Source organism: Phascolarctos cinereus, unplaced genomic scaffold (genome assembly GCF_003287225.1).
Source record: "Phascolarctos cinereus isolate Bilbo 61053 unplaced genomic scaffold, phaCin_HiC Scaffold_4;HRSCAF=312, whole genome shotgun sequence".
In the NCBI taxonomy this organism is placed as follows: Eukaryota; Metazoa; Chordata; class Mammalia; order Diprotodontia; family Phascolarctidae; genus Phascolarctos; species Phascolarctos cinereus.
In genome coordinates this window covers 143,334,055-143,358,169 of record NW_027555847.1, presented here as the reverse complement: position 1 = coordinate 143,358,169, position 24,115 = coordinate 143,334,055, and the positions used below count along the sequence as shown (strand labels likewise).

Here is a 24,115-nt window from a genome sequence, read left to right as displayed (position 1 = left end):
TTCCATTATCAAATGAATCATCAGTTTCTCCCAGCTTTGCAAACTTGATAGGCGTACTATTTGTATGAATGGATACATCTGTGTATAAGCATATTATCTGTGTGTCTGTGGTCTTAGGGAGTCTCTTTAACTAGTCCTGCTGTTTAACTTAAAACCAAAATTGGAACCTGACTGCTTATACTGGGGATAGCTAGGCATATGGGATGTCTCCTGTTAGTTTAAGTAATATATGGGTATTACTATTTCTGTCACTACACATGGTATAAACCCTTTAATTTTCCAGAATATCTTCAACAAATGTTTTTCAGGTCCTTGGATAAAAAGCTGATACAGGTGGTCTTCTTGTGAAATTACATAATGTGGGACCAAACATACACTCTTAATTGTACATTCTCAATTTAGTAGAGAAGTATCTACTGCTAAAATGACCTGACGTAGGAAATCAGATATGGGATATACCTGTGAAAAATGTTTGTGCCACACTGGGACATGGATAGCATCAGAGATCATTAGGCTAGTCAAGGACTGGGAGTCCCTGGACTCCAACAAAGAATGAAAGATTACTAATCCCTAAATCAAAGCAGACACTGGGTCAAGTCCAAGAAGTTTAATGAGGCTGGAAAGACTGGAACATGTTAAAAGTCAGAGGAGTTAGCAGGTCTAGTTCAAGGTAAAGATCAAGACAAGGCAGGGTCCACAGTCTAAGAAGTCATCTAGCTCTAGGCAACAATATAAGCAAGAAGAAACATGAAATGAATTATGATCACAAGAAAGAGATTAGTTCCCATTTGTTCTCTTTTGAATGACCCAAGTGTAAGCAAACTTGGATTCTAAGTGGATAATTATCCCCAGAAGAAAAAGTCAGAGGTCTGAAGTATGTAGTATGAAAACACTGCAGGATTCACTGAAGTATGCCTGATATGTGTCTAGTCACAGAACATTAAGAATTTAGAGACACCTCTTTAATTAATTAAGATTAAGGGACTACAATCCTTATTATTACACATCCTATTGGTGATACCCTCTGCCATGGGTTAATAATAAGAAACAGAAGGCAATACAGGGTATTTCATATGGCATCATAGATTTACTCCTGGAAGGGAACTTAGAGGCCACCTAGTCCAACCAACTCATTTTACAGATCAGTAAACTGAAAACTAGAGATGTTAAGTAGCTTGCTTGGAGTCACATAAGTTAGTCAGAGGCAAGATCTGAACCTGGCTCTTCTTCCTAAATCAAACCTTCCACCCCCTATGCCACTCTTTTCCACATTTTATCTTTTTCTATTGGTTTCCTTTAGGTCCCAACTAAAATTCCATCTTCTATAGGAAGCTTTTCCCAATCCCTCTAAATTCAAATGCCTTCTCGTTCTTAATCATTTCCTGTTTTTCCTGTATGTAGCTTGTTAGTACATATTTGTTTGCTTATTGTCTCCCCTATTAGATTGTGAGCTCTTTGAAAACAGGGACTGTCCTTTGCCTCTTTTTTGTATTCCTAGTGCTTAGCACAATGGTAGGTACTTAATACATGTTTACTAACTGACTGTCTCTCATGGCAAGCACGAGTCTGGCTATTGTAGCATCTTGATAGAGAAGCATATTTGTGATTATTTGTGTTTTTTGTCATATTGAATCTTTATATCTCCCACAAAATGGCCTTGTACAGTGTTTTTTTGTGCACTTAACTTTTTTTTCTTATGGAGGAGTCAAACCATAATATAAACTCCTTAGTCTGACATTATCAGGAACTGAAGAGAGAGCTGGCCCTGGAGTCAGGAGGTCCTGGGCATAAGTCTTGCCTCTGACACATACTAGTTGTATGACCATGAGAAAATCACTTAAACTCTCTATGCTCCAGCAACTCTCTAAGACTATAAGTTACATACGAATTGCCATTCTGCATTGGTTGAAGGAGCTTCTTTTGTGAGATTTCCCTACATTAATTAAAACACAGGTCTGGAAAACCAAACCATGCACTACAACCAAAACACCCCTACCTACACCTTTCTGAATCTGTCCCCTTCTTCCCACTCCCAATACCCTATGATCATGTCATGTCTTTATTCAAAAGCCTTTACTAGTTTTTCATTTCTTACAAAATAGAGAATAAACTCCTTATCCAGGCATTCTAAGATCCATTATGATTCATGTCCATTCTATGCCCTGTGGTCTCATTTCACACAAGTCCCTTCTGTATTTTCTGTGCTACATAAAAACTACTCATTGTCCCTCCTTCTTGACCTGCCCCTTCCCATCTCTGTGCTTTTGCTTAAGCTCTTTTCCATTATGGAACAGATTCATTTAAAAAAAATCTATTAAGTGCCTATGCAAAGCCTTGTATTAGGTGTTGGGGACACAAAAATTAAAAAAGAAATAGTCCTTGACTTCAAGAAACCTGGGGTGAAGGGGTGAGGTGGAAAGATATGATGGTTATTTTGAGAAGTACGATACAAGGTAGAGAGTGACAGGGACAATTAAATCTGAAGTGTGAACAAGGGGAAGATGTGAGGATTTCAACTAGATGGGCAGGGGGTGCTATGGAGACTGGGTAAAGCTACTTGAAAGAGTTGGTACCGGAGTTGAGCTCTGAAGGAAAAAAAGTATTCTAAAAGGCTGAAATCAGGAGGAAGAGCATTCTAAGCATGGGGGGAGGTAGAAGGTAATATACTGATCTGGCGGAATAGCTAGAAGTAGTTTGGCTGAAATGCAGAATGTGTGAAGGTAATGATATGAAATATGTATGGAAAAGTAGGTTGGCACCAGATTACTGAGGGCCTTAAGTGATAGGCTAAACAGTTTGTATTTCTCCCTTCACAGCATTTCTTGCATTTTTCTCCCCCTTTCCACTGAGCACCTACCTTAGTTGAGGCCCTCATAATCTCTTGCCTGGACTACTGCAATGGCTCCCTAATTGGTCTCCTTGTTTCAAGTGTTTCCCCACACTATCCATTCTGCTGAAGTGATACTCTTAATGCCTGGTTCTGACCACATCATTCTCTTGTTTAATAAATCCGAGTGGCTTCTTTTTACTCTAGGATCAAACTCCTCATTTTGGCATGTAAAGCCCTTTACAACCTGTCTTCATTCTAACTTTCCAGCCTTATTATACATTGTTCCACTTAATGCACCTTTTGGTCCAGTCAAATCGTTCTTTTTGCTGTTCTCCATACACATTTCCCCATCCCTCTTGGGGATGTCCCCCAAGCTTCAGATGCCTCACCTCTTCACTTCTGACTCTTAGAATCCTCCTTTCTTCAAAGTCCACCTCAAGTGTCACCATCTCTGTGAGTCCTTTCATGGTCTCCCCAGGTCCTAGTGTTTCTCCCACAAAAAATTAACTAGAATTTATTTTGCATACATTTATATATGTACATGTATCTCTGAAGAGAATTTAAGCTCCTTAAGGGCATTTATATCTTTGTAATCCTAATGCCTAGTATAGAGCCAAGCAAGTAGCGGATAATTCATAAATTCTTATGGACTGACTAACTGGATTTTGTTCTAGAGACAAAGGAAACTACTAAAGGTTTTTGGACAGGACAATACGTTAGGAAAATTATTTTGTCAGTTGTGTGAAGGCTGGATCAGGGAAGTTAGAGATTAGCAGTAGAAACACAAATTAGGAGACTATTACAATCAAAAGTCCAGATGGAAAGTGATAATCTGAATATATAGAAGGGTCTATTTTGTAGAAAACTTCATGGAAGGTAGAACTGACAGGATTTGTCAATAGATAGTATATGGACATGTGAAGGAGGAAAGAGGCATAGATAATTGAAGTTTTGAATTTGGGTGGCTACAAGGATGGTAGTACCCTTAACTGAAACAGTGAAGTAAAATGACAGGTTTTGGGGGAAAGATTACGAGTTCAGTTTTGTACATGCTGAGTTTGAATTGCTGGCAAAAAATTCAGATGGAGATTTCAATCAGACAGTTGAAGATGTAGGACTGAAGTTCAGAAGACAGATTAGGGCTGGATATGTCACACTGAAATAGCCATCTCTTTCATGAAATTCTCCATTACTCTCACCAACTGAAAGCTATCTCCCCCTCTTCTGAACCACACAGAATTCTTTACTTCTCTAATGCATTCATCATGTTTTATCTTGTATTATGTATCTGTGTTTGTCTTATATTTCCTATTTGATTGTATACTCCTTGAGGGTAGAAATACTCTCAATCATTTTTGTATCTCTTCCCAGAACCTTGCATGTATATAGTGAGAAGATTAAGATTGATGCTATATCATTTTCTTATTGATCCTATTTACAACTGCTAAAGTCATGGTTCTTTGTCTCTAAACTTAGTTCAGAAATCAGCTGCCCTGTAACAGGTTAAGTTTAAAAATTCAGCTCTCCTGCTAACCACTGATATAATATAGTCTTGCTTCAAGGAATTTTGCTGACCTTAAGGGACAAGTATGAACACAAGGAAGTCAGGTCTGATATCTTTACACCACGAAGCTATTCCTCAAGGATGTCTTAACCTGTTATCTAGGATGCCTAATTTGTTATCATGTATCTGGACTCTCAGGAGGGAAGGAGGGTTTTTTTTTTCTAGTCCTCATCACCAAACTTCCAAACAATTATGTTGTTCTCTGTGCCTCAGCTTTGCAACCAATCACGTTACCCTCAATCCCATGATATCATCTACCCAGTTCTAGTCTTTGTTCTATACTCCCCAAGGGGAGTTTTCCTTTTGCTTGTGGTCTTTGGCATAAATGGAGGCAATCCATTGACCCACTTATTGATAAGCAGCATGCCCCTGATAATAAATGTTATCTTACTCAGAGAAATGTCTCCACTTACCCTTTTGTTAAATTTAAATTGTGACAATAGTAGGCATTTCCTAAATGTTTGTTGAACTCAATGTTTCACAAATGGTATGACTTTTAAAAAAAGAGTTGGTTTTGATTTTTTAAGTAAACATACACAACATGTAGGCAGCTAAGTGGCATAGAATGCTGGGTTTGAAGTCAGGAAGACTCATCTTCCTGAATTCGAAGTTGGCCTCAGACACTTACTAGCTGTGTGACCCTGGGCAAGTCACTTGATTATATTTGCCTTGGTTCCTCATCTGTAAAATAAGCTGGAGAAGGAATGGGCAAACTACTCTAGGATCATGAAGAATCAATACGAGTAAATAACAACACAGCATTTATGCTCTGATCATTCAAAAACACCTAATAGTTGCATATAATGAATGAACATTAATTCAATGAGATCATCATTTTACATGGTATTTTATAATAATATGCTGCTGATAAGTGATATAATTAAGCTATACTAAACAGGTTTTTCCCTAAGAAATACCATGACTAAAACTACAATGAGATTTTTTCTGAGAGTAAGTGTAAGAGACTCATAGTAATGAAAAATAAACTTTCAGGTGAAATTAAAATGAAGATTCAAAATAATTTCTTACTTTATATCTTATGGTGCTATTCTATATGGTGTAAAAATACCAATAAACTTACCAACCACAGGAATTATTCCAAGGTTGTGTAGTCATCAGGTAAAGAGATTCCATCCAAGAGGAAGGACAGCAGTTCAAAAATTAAACAGCTATATTCACTACATTATGAAGTGTCTATAATCCAAGCTAATGGTACTAAATAAAGTATGGGATTGGTTCCACGAATAAAGGATAGTTATAAGAGAACACTGGTAAGGTTGAATCTTAATGATAAAGGTGAAATATTAAGTTTAACAAGTCCTACAATACTAGCCAAGTAATAAAATGAAATTTCTACTTAATTATGTTATGAAGATTTTAACTGCTTAAATACTAGAATAAATAAAAACTGAGGTAAACAAAAATTACAGATAACTCCATCGTTTCTCAGTCATACTACATTTGATTTAGTAAAGATAAAAAATAATTCTAGTCTATAATTTCTGAAAATTTACATGTTTTAGCTTAATAGCTAACCCTTGTGACAAAAGATAATTCATTTTATACCTGATGAAGCTTGGAACAAAAATTATAAACTTAACAATTCAAAATTTAAACATGTGGCCAGCATTCTGACTTACCCCGTTTTCCTTCAAATACATCATTTATTTCTCTTAGTAATGTTGACATGTCACTAATCTGAGACTCCCAAGCTTCACAAAACACATCCAGATTTTCTTTAGCAATCTTGCTGGATGGATGTAACGTCAAAGTTTCAGCAGCTGAAATTATCTGAAGAATACATACTATATGTAAATGAATTTCAAAAAGTTTCCTTTCACTTTCTCATCTTCAATTTCTCCTTAAATATCTACACACATGCTTAGTTCTCCCTTAAACTAACAAAACTCTTACTTGATTGTCCCATCCCCTCAAACTATAATCCTATTTTTTTTCCCTTTTCACTGCAAAACTCTTGATTCAGTCCTTTAAATACTGTCTCAAACTTCCTCACTCCACCACTCTATGGAAACCTCTGTCTCAAAGATTGTCAAATAGCCTCTCACTTGCTATATCCAATAGCCTTTCCTCAGTCATCATTCTTTTTTTATATTTTTTTTGTTTTTTTAAATTAATTTATTTATTTTTAGTTTTCAACATCTACTCCCCAAGATTTTGAGTTCCAAATTTTCTTCCCATGTCGTCCCTACCCCGACCCCAAGACAGCATGCATTCTGAATACCCCTTCCCTTAATCTGCCCTATCTTCTATCTCCCCCCTTCTTTTATCCCCTTCCCCTTCTATTTTCCTATAGGGCAGGATAGATAGATTTCTATACCCCATTGCCTGTATATCTTATTTCCCAGTTGCATGTGCAAACAATTTGTAATATTTGTTTTTAAAACTTTGGGTTCCAAATTTTCTCCCTTCCTCCTCCTCATTGAGAAGGCAAGCAACTAGATACAGGTTTCCATTGTAGTCATGTTGTGGAAAACTAACTATATTTCTCTTCATACTATCACATCCACCCCCATTTATTCCATTCTCTCTTTTGACCCTGTCCCTCCTCAGAAGTGTTTGTTTCTGATTACCCCCTCCCCCAATCTTCCCTCTCCTCTATCATCACCCTGCTCTCTTATCCCTTTCCACCTATTTTCCTGCAGGGTAATACAAATTTTCACAGCCAATTGAGTGTGTATGGTATTCCCTCCTTAAGCCAAATCTGATGAGAATAAGATTCACTCATTCCCTCTCACCTTCCCCCACTTCCCCTCCACTGTAAAAGCCTTTTCTTGTCTGTTTTATGTGAGGTAATTTACCCCATTCTTCCTCTCCCTTTCTCCTTCTCCCAGTATAATAATCCTCTCTCACCCCTTAATTTTATTCTCCAGATATCACCCCTTCATTTTCAACTCACCCTGTGCCCTCTATCTATCTATCTATCTATCTATCTATCTATCTATCTATCTATCTTTCTATCTATAATTTTTTTACCCCTCCAACTACCCTAATACTGACAAAGGTCTCATGAGTTAAAAATATCATCTTTCCATGTAGGAATGTAAATGGTTCAACCTTAATAAGTCTCTTATGATTTCTCTTTCCTGTTTACCTCTTCATGCTTCTCTTGAGTCTTGTATTTGAAAGTCAAATTTTCTATTCAGCTCTGGTCTTCTCATCAAGAATGCTTGAAAGTCCTCTATTTCACTAGAAGTCCATTTTTCCCCCTGAAGGATTATATTCAGTTTTGCTAGGTAGGTGATTCTTGGCTGTAATCCTATCTCCTTTGACCTCAGGAATATCATATTCTAAGCCCTCTGGTCCTTTAATGTAGAAGTACTAAATCTTGTGTTATCCTGATTATGTTTCCACAATAGTTGAATTGTTTCTTTCTGTAATATTTTCTCCTTGACCTGGGAACTCTGGAATTTGGCTACAATATTCCTAGGAGTTTTCCTTTGGGGATCTCTTTCAGGAGTCAATTGGTAGATTCTTTCAATTTCTATTTTACCCTCTAGTTCTAGGATATCAGGACAGTTTTCCTTGATAATTTCTTGAAAGATGATGTCCAGGCTCTTTTTTTGATCATGGCTTTCAGATAGTCCAATAATTTAAAAATTCTCTCTCCTGGATCTATTTTCCAGCTCAGTTGTTTTTCCAATGAGATATTCCACATTGTCTTCTACTTTTTCATTCTTTCAGTTTTGTTTTACAGTTTCTTGATTTCTCATAAAGTTACTAGCTTCCATTTGCTCCATTCTAATTTTTAAGGAAGTATTTTCTTCAGTAAGCTTTTGGACTTCCTTTTCTATTTGACCAATTCTGCTTTTTAAGGCATTCTCCTCATTGGCTTTTTGGACCTCTTTTGCAATTAGGGTTAGTCTATTTTTTTAAGGTGTTATTTTCTTTAGTATTTTTTGGTCTCCTTTAGCAAGCTGTTGACTTGTTTTTCATGATTTTCTTGTATCACTCTCATTTTTCTTCCCAGTTTTTCCTCTACTTCTCTTACTTGCTTCTCAAAATCCTTTTTGAGCTCTTCCATGGCCTAGGACTGATTCATATTTTTCTTGGAGGCTTTGGATGTAGGAGGTTTGACTTTGTTGTCTTCTTCTGGTTGTATGTTTTGATCTTTTTTGTCATCAAAGAAAGATTCTATGGTCTGACTTTTTTTTTTTTGCACGGTTTGCTCATGTTCCCTGCCAACTACTTGAGTTTTAAACTCTCTGTTAAGGTAGGCATCTGCTTCCAGTATAGAGAATGTACTGTCCCATGCTTCAGGGGTTTTCTGCTGCTATTTTCAGAGATACTTCTAGAGACCTGTAAATTTTCAGTTCTTCCAAGGTGATACAATCAAGGGCGAGGTGTTTACTCCTTTCCTGGCCTGTGCTCTGGTCTATGAGTGACCATGAGCACTCTTTTCTGCCTTAGAACTGTGAGGAGGATTCTCTCTCAACTGCCACTACAAGCTCTACCATGCCAGCACTCCTTGCCCCAGGACTGCCACCCAGAAGTGTGACCCAGATCCAAGCACATGCAAAGCAAGAGATTTTTGCCTCAGCACCAGCAAAAAGATCCCTGCAATGCCCCTCTGATCAGCCATTCAATTCCCCCTCCATCTGTGGGCTGAGAGCTTTGGAAGCAGTTGATGCCCTGGGGCTGTGCCAAGACTAGGGCTAGGACTGAGCTTCTTTATCACCGTGGTCACAGACCTTTCCTAGTGACTTTCTAAGTTGTCTTTGGCGTTTACGTGTTGAGATGTCTGGAAACTGCCATAGCTACCTGTGATTCAGTCCTCTGAGGCCTAATCCAGGTTTGCTGAGACCTGGTCTTTGTCTGTGTGCCCATGCTGAACTGCACTCCTCTCCCAGCCCTGCTCAATAGAACTTTCCAATCAGCCATCCAGGCTGTCTTGGGCTGGAAATTTGTTTCACTCTGTCTTTTTGTGGGTTCTGTTGCTCTACAATTTGTTTAGAGATGATTTTTTTACAGGTATTTGTAGGGCTTTGGGGGAGAACTCAAGCAAGTCGCTGCTTTTACTCCAATCTTGGCTCCACCTCCATCAGTCATCATTCTTCTTGACCTCCAATGCAACTCTTGACATTGCTAACCAGCCCCAACTCCAGAATACTAATTTCTCTCTTGGTTTCCATGATATGATTTCTTTTGTTTCTCCTACCAGTATATGTGCTCCTTCTTTGCTGGCTCATACATTGTCTTTCACCTTTAGATATTCTCAAGGTTCTATTCTGGGCCCTTTTCTTTTATTTAATACTTTCTTCTTTGTTGATATCATTAACTCTCATGACTTCAATTCTACCTCCACAATACATTATCCATTTACATTCACCCTACATTCACATAGTCACTACTGTAGTTCTAGCCCTAATTCCTTCTCACCAGGATAGCCTCCCAATTAGCCTTCCTGAGATCCAATCTTTCACATAGCTACCAAAATAATCTTCCTAAAGCACAGATCTGAATACATGACTTTTCTGCTTAAAAACTTTCAATGGTTTTTTATTACCTTTAAGATAAAATACCAATTCCCCAGCCTTGTATTTAAGGTCTTTCACAATGTGGCTCCAATCTATATTTTCAGCCTTATTTCACAGTACTCCCCTTCACACACTCCCTATTCTAGCCTAACTGGACTTCTCTGAATTTAAAATTCTACCTCCCACCTCTGTCTTTGTATAGGCTGTTCCCCATGGCAGGAATGTAATTCTTCCTCATCTCTGCTTTTCAGAATCCTTATCCTCCTTCAAATGTCAACTCAATTGACATTTTGAAACTTTCCCTGAGTCCCCTCAGTTGTGAGCACTCTCTCCCTTCTCAAACCATCATGTATTGACTTATCGGTGTATATGATGTGTTCTTTTTAGTATAGCATACTTTTAAAGATCAGGGGCTTTTTTTGTATCTGTCTTAATATTCTTAGCACCTAGCACAGTGCATCACAAACAGACTGAACAAAAGTTTGTGGAACTGAATTGAATATTTTCATAGTACTCAAATGTTATAGTAACCTAAGGCTTAAACTGACTGGAATGTCTGAAACAACTGAGGTAGGTATGAATAAGAACTAGCTCATGTCCAAACAATGCCTCCCTAGAAATGCCATCAACCTTGAAATACTGCTACTTGAAAAAATAATGGATTTAAAAAAAAGGTTAGTATCTGGATGGGCTGTTTAAAAAGTGGAAAACATCTTTGCCTGAGAGTGACCCTGGGGTCTTAGGGTGTGTGTCAAGAAGAGATGACACTGGGGCAGCTAGGTGGCACAGTGGATACAACACTGGCCCTGGAGTCAGGAGGACCAGAGTTCAAATGTGGCCTCAGACACATAACAATCACTAGCAGGGTGACTCTGGACAAGTCATTTAACCCCAGTTGCTTCACTTAAAAAAAAAAAAAGAGATGACATCCCAGAGAGATTGAAGTATACTCTTCCATTACATCCCAACTTTGCACATAGCCTGTAAGAAGAGGTTTTACAGCGGAGCTGAAGGCAATTTATGCTAACATGTTGTAATATATGATGAAAAAAGCCTTCCTTGGGTCATGGTCAGGGGAGATAACACAGGGGCTCCCTGTGAATCTAGGGAGAGGTGGCAGAATACTGGGGCTAAATTATATTCTTTGCCTGTGTTGAAACACCTACTTTCCCTACTCTACCTAATAAATATTTAGAGCTATGCTTCAGCTGGTTATCTTCAAGAGGGAATCTAGCTGAAATAACTTTCTAGTTGAAATAATATAACAATCATAATTACCAATTATTAGAAAAACCCGGTGTCTATTTCTGGGCTCTACAATTTGAAAATCAATTGATCAGGTATAAAATCATATTATGTGATTTTAGTACCCTATTGTGGGCACTTCTTGCTATTTTAAAACTTACAACTTATATTACAATGAAAGTTTAATAATTACAAAGCTATTTCAGTATCTTAGGATGGGTAAGTCATTCAGTCTCTCTTAGTGACCCAAGAATCTTTTTATGAGTTGCTGATCTTTTCTTTTTCTTCCATTCCCAAGACTTAGCACTGTGACTTTCCTACAGTAAGTCCTCAGTAAATGTTTACTCTGACTGATAAATCATATTACATAAAAACGACCATCAAAATTATAAGATGAGATTCCATGACAAGATAACTTTGTTTTACAGCTGAGAACCATGGGAGGGGAGAGAGAGGCTTCTCAGCTAATTTGACAGGACCAAAAAATGTTTTTAAATTAAAGCTTCATTTAAAAACACCAATCTCAAATTTCGCACATGAACAACAGTTAGCCAGTTGATATAATGGATATCAAAGTCACACCCACACAAACTGCTATAGAAAGAGCTTATCATTTTTGTATTTGAAAATAAAATATTTCTCAGTTACTTTGAACTTGTAGAGATAGTACCTGAAATTTTCCTCTTTACGGCAAAGATCCTTAACTTTTTTGGCATGAAAATTCAAAACTAAACTTTTGATTCCTAGAAAAATGTTATTTAGGAGAAAAAAAAATCTAATGGCCACCATACCTGTTGACCAGTAACCTGAAATGTCTCCTCTGCATGCATACAAGTAATTTCAAGGGGTTCTGTCCCCGATATATGTCTCAACAATCGACAAGTCTAGAAAATAACAACATTTCTATAGTTTAATTTACAAATTCACATTCAAATGGGGATTAACAGCTAGAACTATGAGGATCTAGTTCAATTAGGTATAAATAAAAATTTAAAAAATAACATATATGAAACTTACAAAATATTATAAAAACAAGTTCATGGCTGTGTTCCAGACAGTTGAGGTTGCTAGAATTCTTACCACAAAAAGACAGAGATGCTAATATATGATAATAATAATATATGTAATATATTACATATGATACCGAATTTTAAAATGGTTTTTTTTTTGTTTCCTGATGGGAATGGCAAGAAGGTAATGTTAACAAATAATAAAGTTTGCTAAATAATAACACTGGAACTCACCTCAATAAGCTGTTCTTTCTGTTCAGATAGCTTACAGGTGTATTCTGCCAAACCTTCTAAGTTTCCTTCCACTCCAGTAATTTTTAATGCTTTCAAAATCATGTGATCCGCATGGTGCTTTAGAAGATCTGTTGCAAGCAATGTTGCTGCACTGTGAAGCTTCATTTGTTGGAATAATTGTGAGAGACAGATGAGTAAGGCTGGAACTGGAAGAGGCCTTAGAGGTCATCTAATAATGACCCTTCTACTTTATAGATGAGAAAACTGAGACCTCAAAACATTACCTGATTTGCCTAAGGTCATGAAGACGGTAGCTTTCCAAAGTATCATTATGAACCCCTTTTCTCTAACACTTTCTACTCCCTGCTACTGCCTCTCCTATGCTATGCTGCAGATTTTTTTCAGGAAAGTAAATGCAATTTGTGTCCTTTGAGATTGCTTGTAAACTATTAACTCAGCCATACTCTAGGCTAGATTACATTCATTTAATAAGCTTGGGTCTTTCCTGACCTTCTGCCAATAAACTGCAAGACAAATCCAAATGGTTTGTTTATTTTTAATATATCATTCTATCTAAGTTTTTAAATTTCAGAAAATATGAATTATTTGTACTTCAATGCAGAATCTTCGAGGTACAAGGATTCTGAAAGGCCATCAATCAAGCATTTATTTATTAAGAGACAACTATGCATGGTGCTAGACAGTAGGGATATAAATACAGGCCACCTAGTTCAAATTGTACCTGAACAATATTTCCCCTCTACATTTTCAACATGGGGTTACCTAGCTTCTATCTGAATATTAATAATAATAATGCCTTACGGTTTACACATCTCATTTGATCCTTACAAAAACCTCATGAAGTATTACGACAGTAATTATTATCCCCATTTTACAGATAAAGAAACTGAGGCTCAGAAAGGTTAACTGACTTGCCCGGGATCATGCAGCAAATAAAGATTAGAGGTGGGATTCAAACTGAATTCTCTCTGACTCCATGTAGAACACTCTCTATATAATGCCACATTTCCTCTAATGAAAGGCCTCCAGCAAATAGGAACCCACTAAGCTAAGTTCCAAGAAAGGTCAATGCTCTAACAGCTGGGAAGCTGCTCCTTATCTTGCCTTACAATTTACTCTACAATTTCTATCCCTTGTTCCTAGTTTTGCTCTATGGGACCAAGCAGAACAAATGTAATCCTTCTTCCAAGTGCCAGCCAAAACTCATCTCTTCTCTAGATTAAACATCCCTAATTCCTCAGTCAGCCAATCCTCATATAACATGATCTTTAGGCCCTTCACCATTCTGGTTACCCTGATCTGGATGTGCTCTACCTTGCTGATGTTCTTATAAAATGTGATGCCGAGGATTGAACACAGTGCTCCAGTTGCACTCTGACTAGGGAAAAGTACAGCAGAACTATCACCTCCGGAGCCCTGTCTATCATGCCTTCCTTTCTCTCTCCCTCTCTCTTCCTCTCTTCCTCTCTTCCTCTCTCCCTCTCTCTCCCTCTCTCTCTCTCTCCTTTTAGGTGATTAGGGGTAAGTGACTTGCCCAGGGTCACACAGCATATGTCAAGTGTTTGGTCTGAGGCTGGATTTGAACTCAGGTCCTCCTGACTTCAGGGCCAGTGCTCTATCTACTGTGCCACCTACCTGCCCCCTATTATGCCTTTCTTAAGACAACTCAAGACTGCATTAGCTTTTTTGATTATCATATCATGTTACTGATTCATACTGAGCTTACTAACCCCTTCATATCCTTTTCACGTGAACTGTGACTTTTACATGAACTTTCTCTCTTTTGTACTTGTGAAGTTGATTTTATGGACCAACAAGTGAGTTACACAGGGGTTTTAAAACTGGGGTTCATGGACAGATCTGGGGCGGGGTTTGAACTCGGAACTTTTAATATTTTGATAACTTTTTTCAATAAAATCATCTTTTTAATAATACATTCTAGAAGTTTGAAAGGAATAGGATTTGAATTCACTGTTTTATAGTTTGTGGGCTTCAGCCTCTTTTTTTCCCCTCATTAAATTAAGTCATTTACCCTTCACCAGTCCTATGGCACCTTTCTCATTCTCCATGACCTTTCAAAGATCATTGACAGTGGCTCAGAAATCATATGACATGTAGCTTAGCTGAACTTGGTAACTTAAATTCATTGGAGTTTTGGACTCCTCATCTATAAAATGAGAAGAATCCCAAAGGGAGGTTGTGGGAAACAAATGAGATAATGTAAGCAAAGTTTTTGGCTTCTATTTTCTCTAAGAACAATAATCCTCGGATTGGGAGTTGAAACCCACAGTAAAAAGTAACAATACATATACAGTGCACTAAGGTTTGCAACTCATTTTGTACAAATCATTCTTTCACTGATCTTTACAATAACCTATGAGGAAGGTGCTATGCTGTTCCCATTTTACAGATAATGAACCTGAGGATTTGGACAGCAGATTCTTGTTCAGATATGAGTTATTCTAGAATTCAGGGGTGTTAAACTTGCCAGAGCAGAACTCCAGAGTCAAGGACCAGATGAAAATGTGATTGGAAAATTTTTCAGCAAAATAAATAAAAATACATACAACATAGATAATGTTGATTTGTGGTTTTCTAAGTCATTGCAGGGATCTATTTCTATTTGAGTTAGACAACATAGGCTTAGATGACTCAGTGGTCCTTCCTAATTGAAATTCTATGGTTTTATTATTTTTTTTGTTAAAATGACTTACTTAACTTTGTAGTAGACACTGGTGTTTAGAATGAATGAAGAATTTAAAAAGGTTAAATTTCAAACTGTACTTACCTCTCTTTTAAATTCATGCATACTCTGGCTTATTTTTAATATAGCTAGTTCGAGATCTTCCATGATGTTCTTTGTCTTCTTTCTTTGCTAAAATAAAAAAAAAATTTCTTATTTCTATTATCCCTTTAAACCAATAATAATTCCAGTTCTATGAAATATAACTTTAGGTTGGCATTTTTAACTGTTAGAATTTATTGAGTTATGTTACAAAGTTGCCATAGTTATTTTTAAAAATTTTAAAGCCTATCATTCTTCAAATTACCAATTTTAAAACTTAAAATGTACAAAGCCAAACACCTGGCTGCTCTATTTGTATTAATGGCATCACCATCTACCATTATTCTAGTTACCCAGGCTCAAAGTCTCAAAGGAATCTAACCTTTTCTACTTCATGACTCTCCAAATCTACTTACCAAATCCTACCAATTTTACCTCTGCAATGTCTTTTACATATATTTCTTACCTTCTATTTCCACTATCACCACCATAATTTAGGCCCTCATCTTTTACTTGCACTATTATTATAATACTCTCCTGACTGATATCCCTGCTTATTGTCTCTCCCCAACTTCAGTAACCCATTCAATCCACTGCCACCATATTAGTCTTCTTAAAGCACACTTCTGCTATTTTTCTTTTACGTACATTATTAACCGTTTGTCTATTAACTTAAATCCAAACTCTTTACCTAAACATTGCAATATTGTGAAAAGAGCATTGACTTAGGAGTCAAGAGACCTGGGTTCAAATAACAGCTTCAAACAAGAACAGGATGTTCCAAAAGTCTTAGTGCCATTTTAAGGTTTTAGTTCTTCCAAAGTTGAAAATATCAAGTCCTTCTGCTAAGATGAAAAAACAAAACAAAAAGCACCTCCCTCCCCCAAGTCACAGCACACAGAATGATCTGTTCTGGGATAGGTGAGTGCAGAAGACTAGGAGGGGAGATGGCAAGCAAAAACCCCTCCCAAATACTTAAAAACAAACAACAACAACAACAAAAAATCTGTTCAACAGAAACTGTGATAAATACAGGATGATGCAAGATGAGTAAAAATGGAGAACAGTAAAGAAAAAAAAAAGAAACAGTATTTATTAAAAGCTTTCCATGACCTCATCAAGTACAGGATATACCAAATTAACCTCATTTTGTAGACCACTAAAGGTCATTCCTGAGGATATAAACCCTCTAGTTTCACCACGGGGTCCAAACCTGCAGTGCTGGCAATGAAGCTTAACTTCCACATGCCATAATATTTTAAGGGGGAAAAACTGTTATATAGATTTTATTTTAATACAAAAAGTTCTTGCTGTTTATATCCACAATGAAACCACGTGTTTAATTAGGTTTGATAGCTCCAAGATGCATTTCCACTGCTTATGTCCGGTGTAGGCAGCATTAGTAAAGTCTTCTGTATGTTCCAAGATAAGTTTCAACATTGTTGAAAGATTTTCCTTAAACTGAAAATAAAGATTTTCTCAAAGAGCTTCAATATTCATCTGAAAAGGTTTTAAAGCTTAAAACTGCACTAGAATTTTGAAGTACCCTGTATCAAAGGCCAGGAGAATTTTACAGTGATGTGCACAGAGTCTATCTACTGTGTTTGTGTTTCTACAAATAACAAGAAAAATCTGTCTCCAAAATAAGTATTTTTTTTGTTTTTTGTTTTTGTTTTTGTTTTTGGTGAGGCAATTGGGGTTAAGTGACTTGCGCAGGGTCATGTAGCTAGTAAGTATGAAGTGTCTAAGATCAGATTTGAACACAGATCAAAAGAACTTTTTCTGCCTTTTTTTTTTTTCCTTTTTGGGGAGGCGATTGGGGTTAAGTGACTTGCCCAGGGTCACATAGCTAGTAAGTATCAAGTGTCTGAGATCACATCTGAACTCAGGTACTTCTGACTCCAAGGCTGGAGCTCTATCCATGGCACCACCTAGCTGCCTCAAAATGAGTATTTGCCTCTAACTTACAGGAAAAAAATGAAAGGGCTAGGAACACATTTCTAAGACTGAAATGTTTCTTGAAAGACTGGAAGAAGGGATTTGTGGATGAAATAAAAAACAAAAAGGATATGACATGACAGTGAAATTTTCACATTTTGCATAATATAAGAATGGTGCCATAGAGAAAAACCACGGAACATTTGGAGTTACATAACAGGACAGGGACTCTTGACCTGGCATCTTTGAACGTGGTTTAAAAAAAATTTTTTTGATAACTACATTTCAGTATAATTGGACTAATATGGTGGCAGTGGATTGAATGGGTTACTGAAGTTGGGGAGAGACAATAATACAATATGTATTTTATTTTGTGCATTTAAAAACATCATTTTGAGAAGAGTTAACCAAACTGCCAAAGACGTCCATGACATAGAAAAAAAAATGTTAAGAACCTTTGTAATAGGAAGAGGTCTGCCTTACAGAGGTAGGCACTGGCCTATCTTTGCAAAAAGTAGCTTTTGGTACTCTATGGAAAAATATGGTTCTATACGTGCCATTAGGAGGAAGGTACCATCAGAAGACAAAAAGTATAGTGGTTGACCCCTCCCTGATGAAGCATATAAGGCAGCTATTTATTGAAGTGATATAATACTGAGTTTGACTATTTTCCCAGAGCATATAGGAGTGTTCTGATGGAGAATCCTATGTATCTGTTGTGATTCATGCAAGTATAAATGATATCATTATAAGGAACCTAGAAAGTAGTGCTGAGGATAATGGACTTAAGACTTAAACCAGGCCTACACAACCTGTGGCCTGTTAGCCACTTGCAGCATGCCAAAGGATTTTGGGCAGCCTGCAAAAAATGTAGAGGAAAACAACCTCTACATTTTTCATGGGCCAGCCAAAATCCTGTGGCAGGCCACAAGTTGTGCGGGCCTGACTTAGACAAAAAAACCTCCTACCAGGCTGCCCTCTTCTGGACTTCTCCATCATTACTTTGGATCTTTCTTCCACACAACCTTTTTAATTTCCTTTTATGTGATGTCTTCCCCATTATAATATAAGCTTCTTGAGGGCAGGGACTGGCTTTCTTTTTGCTTATATTTGTGATCTCAGTGCTTAGTATAATGCCTGGCACACAGTAAGCACTTAATAAAGGTGGATTTACTAACTGAAAGAACTGGTGTTTTCATCATTGTAAATGAGGACAGGTAGGGGCTTCGGAAGATAAAGACAAATTTAGGAAAAGAACAGAAAATAGTGTCTGAGAACAGGATTTATATTTCTGGCCTGATGACTAAAATATAGGAATAATGGGCTCCTGATGAGATTTGAATACTATAGAATATATTAAATTATAGAATACTACAGAGAGCTAGGTAAAATGTTTGCTTGGAGTCTTGCAAATATAATCAAGAGAGATTTCAAGTGGAAAAGGAGAGGGAGAAAAAAATCAAGTAAAAAAAACCCAACAACATTAGATATCTATAGAAATGCACACTTTATGGATAATAGAGAGAATGAACTAGCGATCCTAACACAGGGAGGAAAATTCAGTCTCAGAGCTATTAATGAAACTTGGGATAGGATTCAAGACTAGACTATAACTTTTCAAATGTATATTTCATTCGGGAGGAATAAAAGAAAGGGGGACAGATTAGGGTGGCATGCCATATTTAAAAAGATATACTAACTATAAAGAAATCCAGGAAGCCAAGGGGGAAAGAACAACATGGTAGAGAGCAACTGGTTGAAGATCAATGAAGAAAGAAGGAAGTGATGATGTTATATTGTATAAACCACTTGGACAGAAGACAGAATGTTATGAGTATTTTGGTAAATGGATTACAAATCTGGCATGAAAATATAATACTGTAGCAATGGGAGACTTAAATAGCCATCTACTATCTGACAAAAGCAGAATAACTGACAAATTTCTTGACTTACCTAATGATCATTTTATCCTTCAAAAGATAAGAAATAGCTGGACGAACTGCTATTCTGGACCTGATACTGACCAAAGAGATACTAATAGTTGAAACAGAAATGATAGAAAAGTAGGAGGAAAGTGACCACTCCATCCTAGTTCATGATAGAGGAGATAAGGAAGCCAAGCAAATTCTGGCATGTACCCTAGATTTTGGGAAAGCAGATTTTTCAAAGGGATCAGTAATAAGACTGGTAGGAGATAATAGTCCAATATTTTGCAGGGTAAGTCAGCATAAGAAAGATGAGAAGCTTTCATGACTAAGATGGGGAAGACATGGATAAGTATGAAAGAAGAGGAAAAGCAGGAACTGTTTAAAGAAGCTAACGTGATTGCACAGAGAGTTCATTAACCAATTCAGATTTTAAAAAGACAACACAGAGGATGGAATCAAGGGGAAATAACTGAGGATGGATGCAAGAACAAGGAGAGGTCAGGAGTCTGATGCCCGAAGCCCAGAATGAGCTAAGGCTGCCAGTGAATGCTAAGCAATAATATAACAATTTGGGGTTGTTAGGTGTTTTTTTTTTTATATCAATGGTAAGGGCAAAAGAAGAATCAAAGAAGGGATAGGACTGTTGCTTGAAGTACATGGAATGATTGTAATGGATAGTGATAAGAAGAATAAAGTATTCAACTTCCATTTTTTCTTGCAAAGACTCAGAAGAAAAAAAATGGGGAGGCAGAAACCTAAGAGGAGAAAGTGAAACACTAGCTAGCTGCTGCCTTTCATGTGTTAAAGTCACAAAGATCAGATGAACTACATCCTGTGGTACTAAAAGACATGATGGATTTAAGTCCTGAGTTACTTTGAAAGATCTTAGAGAAAAGAAGAGTCACAGGACGGGAGGAAGACTAAGGTCCCAAATTTCAAAAAAAAAAAAGGAAGAGATTGTAGTCCTCTAATTACATGCCTGTTTTCTTTCCTTTTCTTCTTGCCACATTACTAAGGATGGTTCTAAGCAGTTAGAAAAGGAAACAGTGTTTATTAAAAACCTGTCATGACTTCATCAACTACAGGTTATGCCAAATTAACCTAATTTTCTAGACCACTAAGGGTCACTTCTGAAGATCCAGGGGTGGGGAACCTTTGGCCTTGAGGCCACATGTGGCCTTCTAGGTTCTCAAGTGCAGCCCTTTGACTGAATCCAAACTTCATAGAACAAATCCCTTTAATAAAAGAATTTGTTCTATAAAACTTGGACTCAGTCAAAAGGCCGCACCCAAGGACCTAGAAGGCCACAGTTTCCCCACCTCTGATACTCTCTGGTCTCAACATGGGGTCCAAAACTGCAGTCCTGTTAATGAAGTTTAACTGACATCTCATAATACTTTAGGGGGAGACAACTGTTATACAGACTTTATTTTAACACAAAAAGTTCTTACTGCTTGCATCCATACTGAAATCAGGTGCTGCAATTCAATTTTAATTTGGTTTGATAGCTCCAAGATACGTTCTCTGTGCTCATGGCTGGTGTAGGCAGAATCAGTAAAATCCTCTGTATGTTCCAAAATAAGTTTCAACATTGTTGAAAGATTTTCCTTAGACTGAAAATAAAGATTCTCTCGAAGAGCTTCAATGGTCATCTGAAAAGGAGAATTTATACTTATATAAATCTTACATAAATTTATACTTACATAAATAAATTACAGGCACAAAACAAAATGAGTTCATTTTAATTTCCATATTTTTATATGACTGAATACCACTTGAAAAAATTATCAAATTATACTGACTAGTCTGGTATAAATTTTTGCTATCTAACCTTAACTGGGCCATCACTGCAATACAGAAAACCCTTTATTAGCTATCACATCCTCCAATGAATGTTCCGAACTTTTTTTTCCTACTCACAACCCCAATCCACCTTTCCCTCCAAAGACTCAGCAGATAAACTCATCTCCTACTTGAACTTTCCTAGCTTCCCATCTCCATTACTCTGAATTCTTTATATGTACAGTATTCCCTTTTTTTCCTTCTTCTAATCTCAGGGGAAAAACATGGTACTTTTCCTAACCAAAGGTAACATATCCACTCTTTATGTCATCCTCAGGACATCTGTCACATCCTCTGGTACCTTGCTGCATCAGTCATCCTATGGCAGTGTGTCACACAGGGTACTGGACTTTCTAATTCTAATCTCACCTCAGACACTTGCTATCTATGTAACCCTCACCTAGAATTTAACCTCTCTGTGCCTTGGTATCATCATCCCATTCTCTGTTTTCTAAATTCATCCCTCATACTACTGGCAGAAAAATCTTTTCTATGCATATCACTCCTCTGCTCAATAATCCCACTATCTTTCAACTGTTTACTACTGTTTACTAAGTAAAGCACATTCTCCTTTGTCTAATGATCAAGAACCACCATAAACTGGTACTTTCCTGCTTCTCCAGCTTTATTTTATATTATTCCCCTGCAAGCACAGAAGTCTTTAATCAAAATGTTCTCAGAGGGAACTATGCCTGTAATTTTCTTCTTCTCTCTCATTACTTGTTGAATCATTACCCATAACTCTCACAGCCCAACTTAATACCACCTTGGCCAGAAGGCTGCCCTGATACCACTTTAGTCAACTTTTTCCTTTTTCCTTCTCCTATCTCACATAGCTCTTTATTTTGCGCATTTCTAGTACATGTACGTATCGTTTTATATTATCATAGCCAATGTATCATGTCTCCTTAATAGACTTTAAGCTTCACGAGGGCAATGCAAGCTTTAATCTTCCTCAGGACCTAATATAGTGCTCTGTACCAGTAGATGTCCTTAATAAGTGTTGGCTGAAAGATATTGTGGGCGTGGCTAGAGACTTGGCCTTGGAATCAGAAAGACCTGAATTTAAGTCCCACTTCTGATATATATTGGCTCTATGACCCTAAACAAGTCAATGAACCTCTAACTTAGTGCCCCAGGCAATTCTTTAAGACTGTTAGTCTTCTTAAAGAAAAGAGGCTGACTTGCATTGATCCCAAGGAATTTCCTCAACTGGGAGTCTCCTGTATCAATGAAATCACAGATCCAGTTCTTATTCCTATTTATTGTGTTATTTGCTCTGTTATGCATAGTAGGAAATACAGAAAAGGTAAAATCTTTGCTCTCAAAGAGCTTACAATCTAGTAAGGTCAATAAGAATGAATGAAATAACCACAACTGTAATAAGAGGTAGCATAGAATAGTAGAAAGAACATAGAATCTAAAATTAGAAAATCAAGGTTTCAGTCTCACTTCTGCTGATTAATAGCTGTGTGACATTAGACAAATACTTTAACTTTTCTGAACTTCAGTTTTGCTATCTGTAAAACAGTAATAATAATATTTAAATGACCTTCTACATAGGGTAATTTCAAGGCTCCAATGAGCTAATATATGTAAATTATTTTGATGCTACGAAGTTTTATATAAATGTAAGCTATTATTATAATCATAATACAAAGCTATTATCCTGTTTTATTCCAGTGAACAAAATGAAGATCAAGTGGTAGAAGTTTCGTGGAGAAGATTTTGGCTAAACACAAGGAAGAACTTCGTAAAGATTAGAGCTAGCCAATAGTGGAAGAGGCTGCCTTGAAAATAATGAGAGTGATTAATTCCACATCACTGGAGCTGTTTAAGCAGTAGCCAGCTGACTATCTGTTGGGGACAGATTGTATTGTAAGTTAGACAACTTGATCTGTAAAGTCCCTTCCAACTCTAGAATTTCATGACTCTGACTACCATATGAGTTCAGAGGGAGGAGAGATCAATATGGATGGGTTAGTAGAGAAAATTCCATAGAAGACATGGAAACTGAGCTGGGCCTTGAAGGATTTGTAGGATAAACTAGAAGGTGTTATGGAAAGATAATACAGGGAAGAGGAATGAGGCAAAATAGAAGTTGGAATATGAATATTTTATATGTGAAGGACAGAGAGGAAATCTGATTGAAGTAGAGGTATATATTAAGACATGTAGAGAAAAACTAGAGTAAAACCCAATTATGGAAGAACTTTATAGCCATATGGAAGAGTCTGGGTTTGATATAACTAGATATAGGAAGTCATTGTAGATTTTTGAATAGTTAGCCTTCAATGGAAGGCAATATCTAGGATATTTACTACGCAGAATGTCTTTGTTAAATATGATATATTACCTGAACAATGTAAGTAAGTTATTTGGAATAGTCAAGAAATAAAGTGATATACATAATTATAACAAAAAGAAAACCTGCCTAGGTCTACATAAGATTAAACTCCCTAATATGAAGTAAAAATAAGAATAGAATCTGGTAAGATTTGTATGGACTGATGCTGAGTGAAATGAGCAGAACCAGGAGAATGTTGTACACAGTAACAGCCATGTTGTGCGATGACTAACTTTGACAGACTTACCTCTTCTCAGCAATGTAAGGATTTAAGACATCTCCAAAAGTCTCATGATGGAAAATGCTATACACATGCAGAGAAAGAACTATGGAGTTTGAATGCAGATTGAAGCATACTATTTGTTCTTTTTCTTCTTCTGTTGTGTTTTGTTTTCCCTTTCTTGTAGTTCCTCCTACTGGCTCTAATTCTTCCTTACAATATGACTAATGTGAAAATATGTTTAACAAGAATGTATATGTAGAACCTATACCAGATTGAACAACATCTTGGGGAGGGAGGTGGGGAAGGAGGGAAAGAAAAATTTAAAACTCAAAACCTTATGGAAGTGATTGTTGAAAACTAAAAATAAATATAAAAAAAATTTAAAAAAAACTCATAGGAGAAAAGGTATGCCCATCTATGAAGTTGGAATCTTGGTTTACTATTTTTTGTGGACTATAGATAGCTTTGATTTTTTCTTCTGAAAACTGCCTGCTTATGTCCTTTGACCACTTATCAATTGGGGGATGGCTTTTATTTTTATAAATTTGACTCAGTTCCCCATATATTTGTGAAATGAAGCCTTTATCAGAGAACTTGCTGTAAATATTTTTTATGTTACCTCATTGTCTAGGGTAGCTTTTAGCAAAATATAG

At 36.8% G+C, this 24,115-nt stretch overlaps 1 protein-coding gene across 2 annotated transcripts in view; it reads right to left on the bottom strand.

Moving 5' to 3' along the window:
* CTNNAL1 (catenin alpha like 1) overlaps positions 1–24,115 on the bottom strand; it is a 100,737-nt gene that overhangs the window by 24,500 nt on the left and 52,122 nt on the right. Inside the window, exons 7-11 of one of the 2 annotated variants that reach the window (XM_020995689.2) lie at positions 20,502–20,702; positions 15,188–15,274; positions 12,379–12,537; positions 11,926–12,018; positions 6,035–6,185 (exon numbers count right to left, since the gene is read on the bottom strand). In XM_020995689.2, coding sequence (XP_020851348.1) covers positions 6,035–6,185; positions 11,926–12,018; positions 12,379–12,537; positions 15,188–15,274; positions 20,502–20,702 — 691 coding nt within the window. The remainder of the gene's footprint in view (positions 1–6,034; positions 6,186–11,925; positions 12,019–12,378; positions 12,538–15,187; positions 15,275–20,501; positions 20,703–24,115) is intronic. The other variant, XM_078152658.1, reaches the window with a different exon arrangement.